This window comes from Somniosus microcephalus, chromosome 27 (genome assembly GCF_052327205.1).
Source record: "Somniosus microcephalus isolate GS21.2 chromosome 27, FLI_Smic_1.0, whole genome shotgun sequence".
Classification (NCBI taxonomy): Eukaryota; Metazoa; Chordata; class Chondrichthyes; order Squaliformes; family Somniosidae; genus Somniosus; species Somniosus microcephalus.
Window position 1 is genome coordinate 13,033,255 of NC_141013.1, and position 6,435 is coordinate 13,039,689.

The following is a 6,435-nucleotide window of genomic DNA, read 5'->3' on the forward strand; positions in this document are numbered from 1 at the left end:
TTGACTGTAACGCCACTGAGCTAGGCCATTAGTGCTTGATTTAGCGCTCCAATCCTTTCTTTGGGCAATGAGACTTAATTTTACGTGCAGTGTGAATCATTAGAGCCTGGTGCTGAATCTTAAACTTTTCTAAAGTTACCGCCCATTTCTGGCCTATAATGACGTTTTCCCCCTTCATTTCTCTATCACCTTTCTTGACCTCGGGACGTCCCAAAGCGCTTTACAGCCATTGAAGTACTTTTGAAGTGTAGTCACTGTTATAATGTAGGGAAATGCAGCAGCCAATTTGCGCACAGCAAGCTCCCACAAACAGCAATGTGATGATGACCAGATAATCCGTTTTAGTGATGTTGGTTGAGTGATAAATATTGGCCAGGACACCGGGGAGAACTCCTCTGCTCTTCTTCAAGATAGTTCCGCGGATCTTTTATGTCCACCTGAGAAGGCAGACAGGGCCTCAGATTAATGTCTCATCCGAAAGACATCTTAATGTACTAAAATGCCCCAGGGTGGTTCAAAGGGGACAAAGACAGACCAAGCAATAGATATAGGAGAGAGAGACAGTAAATTTGGGAGAAGGATGGTCGGAGAGGAATCATAGAATCATGGAAACTTACGGCACAGAAGGAGGCCATTCAGCCCATCGTGTCGGCGCTGGTCAAAAAAGAGCTATCCAGCCTAATCCCACTTTCCACCTGCGGCACTTCAAGTGCATAGCCAAGTACTTTTTAAATGCGATGAGGGTTTCTGCCTCTACCATCCTCTCAGGCAGTGAGTTTCAGACCCCCACCACCCTCTGGGTGACAAAATTTATCCTCAACTCCCCTCTAATCCTTCTACCAATTATCTTAAATCTATGCTCCCTGGTTATTGACCTCTCCGCTAAGTGAAATAGGTCCTTCCTATTCACTCTATCTAGCCCCCTCATAATTTTACACACCTCAATTAAATCAGCCTCTATTCCAAAGAAAACAACTCCAGTCTATCCAATCCTTCCTCATAGCTAAAATTCTCCATTCCTGGCAACATCCTCGTAAATCTCCTCTGTACCCTCTCCAGTGCAATCACATCTTTCCTGTAATATGGTGGCCAGAACTGTCCACAGTACTCCAGCTGTGGCCTAACTAGTGTTTTATACAGTTCTAGCATAACCTCCCTGCTCTTATATTCTATGCCTTGGCTAATAAAGGAATGGATCAAGTGGTAGATGATTTTGGAGAGTGAGGAAGGGAGCGGTAAAGGTTTTAGGAAAAATTGACCAAGATAGGAAGAAGAATTGGAAAAGTTTGCAAAGGTAGAGTGAGGTAACACCATGGAAGGACAAAGATATTGAAGGCAGTGCGTTAGGAAAGGGAGCTAACCTGTGGCGATCAGCGAGACATGGTTGATGGGCAAGTAGGACTCAAAGCGAGAAGCAGAGTATTGGACAGGATCAAGTTTGGCTGTAATATTGCTATAATTGAATAGCCTTCCAACACTCAAGGGCCGATTTTAATCCCTCCTGGGAACTGGGATTCGTGCCACATTCCTGCCCCCCACCATTTTTACTTTGCTGTCTTCAGGCGCAGAAAGGTCTCCCGCCCCAGAGGAGTGTGGGCCTAATTTAAATGGCAGTGTCACATCCCAGTGACTCCATTTTAACCGCGGGACTGACTACGGCCCACACAGTCTCTAGTCCGCCAGCAGCCGCTGGTGGCAGCAAGGATCTAGACCCAGGGAAGTCCCAGTAAAGAAAAAAAAATGTAACTGTTCCTCGTGGGTTAGGAAGAGCAGGAATGCTCCTCCTGGTCCCACGAGGATACCTTTGGCCCCCTCTGCTCGTAGGTTCAGCCCTCCCCTGATCGCGGACTTGCGGCCCACCCCCCCACCCCACCAAATCCCTATTTACCTTGCTGGGGACTGTTTCCATGGGTACCTGGCAGTGGCCTGAACCCCACCCCATGAATTTTGACACATGCCACCAGAGGTGATGACATTCCTGCTGGTTTTGGGCGTGAGTTAAGAGTCAGGGCCCAGGATTTAAAATCTCCTGGGCCTCTATTTCTTGGGAGCAGGGAGTGGGGGTGCGGGGAGTTAGGGGGAAAGTGGACGGTTCACCTCTTGCTCCGGCCCCTGCACCCCTTGATTCCCGGCCTGAGTTAAAATCCTCCCTTCAGTGTCTAGGTTGACACGAGTGGAATGGCCACTTGGGTGGGTGACTGTGGAACCGTATCTCAGCCTGTGTCAAGACCTTCATCGGACAAGAGGAGAAACCCGAGAGGCAGAAGGAAGTCCAGTCCTCAAGTACCTCGCAAGAAATACTTTATTGAATTCTAAACAAAAGACTTTCATTATATTAAACATGAGAAGCACACAGATTTTAACTGTACAGGATTTTATTAAAATAATAAGTTTCATGTGGAAGCAATTTAAAGTTATAAATATCATTAGTAAATTACCGGAAAACGCTAATAAAATACAGAATAAATTAGAAAAATAAAATTGCTAACATTTGAAATAAATCTAACAAGGACGATGTTTGTATTAGTCCAGCCAAACGCAGAGGGGCTTCTGTTGCCACTCAGAATCCAGGGACGTAGTTCTGAAGAAACCGCTGAGCTTGTACAGGTTCCGTTTCACAGTTAAAATCCTGTTTTAAAAAAAACACATTGTTCCGTTACCGAGTTCATCAGTGAGACGATGGGCTGGATTTTGTCAATGGGGAGCTTTTGGAGGCGGGACTCCCACTTGTTGGGTTTTAGTCCCGCCTCCATCGACTTGTGGCCAACCCACACTATTTTCCCTTGATTGACCTTGTTAAGCCCGCCCAGCAGGCTCAACAGGCCAATTAAGGGAAAGCCAGTTACAGGTGACGTCAGTGAGTGCCGTTTCATCTGTCAAGAGCTTTTGACAGATGAAATGTCATCGTTTGACAGCTCTGTGAAGCTGTCAAACACTGACAATCTGTCTTCTAAATTGCGTCTTTACTCAAAACTCAATTAGAAAGCCTTCCTGACCAGAAAGCAGAAGGCTGCAGCTTTTGACAGTTCAGCGGCCATTCTGCTTTCTGTGCCGGTGAGCTGAGAGACTCCCGAGACCTGAAGGGGGGAAGCCTGCAGGAAGAAGTAAAGGTAAGTAAAACTTATTAAAACACTTTACACACACCTCACACACTTACCTCTGCACACATGCACCCATTACTCACCTGCACATCTCGGCCCCTCTGACCCCCGCAGACCGACGGCCCGCCTCGCTGACCCTGGCGAGGTTCGGAGCCGTCGGGAAGCCCACACTTCAGGGCTCAAAATAGGGATTAGCCAAAAAACTGCCTGTTAACTACCTGTTAACAGGCAGTTAATTGGCATTAATCCCCTTCGGGACCCGGCGCGGGTCGGCCACCCGCCTTCTGGCAAGGTGGCATGGAGACGGGTTGGGGGTGGGTTGGGCACCTGCCCCCAAATTCTGCCATTTTCCTGGCAGTCCCGCCTCCAAACCCGCCTCCCCAGGGCTGGCAAAATCCAACCCGATATGTCAGCTGGGATTCTGTTATTTGCTTGTTGGATTCGTGGAACTGAATGATAAGAATCTGCCCACTCTTTCCCCACACGCGACCCGCCATTTTGGTCTCTCTACCGTCCCATTTTGTCGACATGAGCGGGCTGGTAAGGAGGCTAAAACTGGCAAAAAAGTTCCTTCATGCCTGGCGCAGTTTTCGAGCAGGCATCGAATTAGGCGGATATTGCTCATGCCCGGAGCAGGCGGGAGTCTCATTAAGCTAAGGAGATCCCAGTCCCATTCTGCTGTTCAATTAGATCACGGGTGTTCTGTATCTTAACTCTATCTACCCGCCTTGGTTCTGTCACCCTTAATATCCTACCTGAACAAAAATCTGGCAATCTCAGATTTGAAATTTTCAATTGACAGTTTTTTGAGGGATGAAAGTTCCTGATTTCCACTACCCTTTGTGTGAAGAAACGCTTCCTGACCTCACCCCTGAACGGCCTGGCTCTAATTTTAAGGTTATGCCCCCTTGTTCTGGACTCCCCAGAGGAAAGTCAATCAACTAGTGAAAATTTACCTGGGTTGGATGGCGGGCTGCAGTGTATACCGGGGTCGCAGCACAAACCAGCAAAGGAACCTGTTTGATTTTCCTGCATTTATTTAAATAGCAGGAAAACCGGATGCGTTTCTTCACAGGTGTGCGGTTCAACCTGCCCTATTTTCCCATGTTGGTTCTGCCCAGTTGATCCAACGTGCTGGGACATAGACCCGGGAGCATCTTTTGTACAATTCGTCAGTCGAAATTTTTAACGGGTCTGAGCCGAGGAGGATAACAGCAGGCCACAGCTCCCTTATCACCCTCCAGTAATGTAGTCCAAACCAAACTCTCCCCCCAGTCCAAACCACACTGTTCCTCCCCGCCCCCCAAAAATAATCAGTGCTCACTTTAAAATAATTGACCCAAGGGGCAGAGGATTGAGAAAAGAATTTTTAAAAAGTACCTCAACTCCATTTACCCGCCTTTGATCTATATCTCTTGAAATCTCACAAAAAATCTATCGATCTTAGTCCCCCAGCATCCACAGGGAGTTCCAGATTTCTACTACCCTTTGTGTGAAAAATTGTGACGTCAGACGCCGTATTTGCCAGGGTTTTCCTCAATGACGTAAGCGGGCCTCAGCTTGGAGTAGGTGAAGGCCTGTCGTTAGGGCCGGTGGAGCTGCCCAGTGACACAGTAATCCTGCTGAGGGCAACCGGCACAGGTGGCTTCAGGCCACAACATGTTACTCCCTGCTCTATATGAATGCACATTTGCTCAAATAAGCCCAAACTTGCAGGACATAAAGTTATGCTACATTAAAAGGACTTATCTTTGTGAAAGAATGCATTACCTGCAAGGGCGAGAGACAATCTGGTGTGTCCGTGGCTAGAGGCTCTCTCTGGTGGGAGTAAGGCAGCGCTGGGGAAGGGAAAGGAGGCAAGAGTGCAGGGTGATGCAGCCAGGCCTGACAGCAGCCTGGGCCCTGCAGGCAACCCTGGCACCTGCCCTCAGTGTCTCTGCTCTCTGACGGGCTCTCCTCGCTCAGCCCCAGCAGCTCCGTCAGGTGCGAGATGTAGCGAATGGTCAGGCGCAGGGTCTCCAGTTTGGTCAGGCTCTGACTCTCGGGCGCCACTGATGGAGGCAGGTAAGTCCTCAGGTTGTGAAGGGCCTTGGCCAGGCCCCTCATCCTCAGTTTCTCTCTCTCGCTGGCGCTTTGCCTCTGCCTCCCTGGGTAGCGCAATCTGGTCTTCCTCGCCCGCTGGCCCGCGCCCAGCCGGTCCACTGATGGAGAAGGGAGGCTCCCGCTCTCGCAGGCCTCTTGAGGAGACGCACCAGGTAAATATGGAGGTGAAAACCTGTAAGAGTCAATGGAAGAGATCGGAGAGAGGCTGTGAGGTGTGGAGTCAGTGAGACAGTCAGATTCCGAGGTGATTTGGTTCTGGTCTGACAGCACAAAATTTTCAAATTCTGGAGTCACCCAGTTTGGCTTCAGTGGCGTGTTCCAGTCTGAAAAGGAGCTGTCGGGATCCCAGCTCAACACACAGTCCGACTCTGAGCTCACGCAGTTCACGTCCGACAGTCTGTTATAGTCTGCGGACATCATGCAGTCCTGGTACTGGGGAACGGTGATGTCCATCTCTCTTCACAGCCAGCAGTCTCCTCTCTGTTCTGGGCTCAAGCCACACACTCAGTGTGACAGTGCAGCACTGAGTGAGGAAGGGACGTGTGCTGATGCTGGCAGAGAGTCTGGAAATGCTGGAACGAGCTGAGCATTTGGTGGTTTTATCCTGGTTCTAGAGGTGTGAAGTGACACCTTAAGGATGGGAATTTAGCACGTAGAGTAATGGGATTTCATTCCCAGGCTCCAGGGTGTAGATTTTTAACATAATCAAAATATGGAGGCTGCCGCATCAGCCTGGCCATTCAGTAAACATTGGATACAGCAGCTGGATCTCGATCTGTAGTTGTTGATATTGGAATTTGTTTTCTTAATTCCTTTAGTTGGAGCTCTTTTTGTCCTGCCCAGCACCCAACTTCTCCTCTCCTTAAGCTGCTGACTCCTTGCTGGGTTCCTGTTCCCGTGGGATGGGGGCCTGGCCGGCCGTTCTTCACCGTGTGAGCCTCGACAGACTGCTCGTGTCGCGGGATGTCCGCAGCTAGATGGTCAAAGGCGTGAGCGTGGCCTTTGGTCAACTGCACCCCGCCCCCACCCACCTCCCCCCACCAGCGCTCACTCAATCTGCACTATATCGCAAGAGAAGCCCCAGAGCCTCAGCACCAGAAACAGGCCGCAATGCAAACGCACCAGATTTAATGTGATCGACGAGGTGTAACGTCAGCTTGGCTCAGTCGGTGGCATGCTTGCCTTCAAGCCTATGGGTTCAAGGCCCTATCTCCAGGACTTTGAACAATAG

The 6,435-nt window shown here is 49.5% G+C and overlaps 1 protein-coding gene across 1 annotated transcript; it reads right to left on the reverse strand.

Moving 5' to 3' along the window:
• Positions 1 to 2,560: 2,560 nt before the first annotated feature.
• LOC147099980 (mesogenin-1-like) lies at positions 2,561 to 5,657 on the reverse strand. Its single transcript, XM_085968962.1, has 3 exons — positions 5,564 to 5,657; positions 4,872 to 5,464; positions 2,561 to 2,629 (listed from the first exon to the last, which is right to left on the reverse strand). The coding sequence occupies exons 1-3, from the start codon at positions 5,655 to 5,657 to the stop codon at positions 2,561 to 2,563; spliced, it is 756 nt and encodes a 251-aa protein (XP_085825088.1).
• Between the last annotated feature and the right edge of the window lie 778 nt (positions 5,658 to 6,435).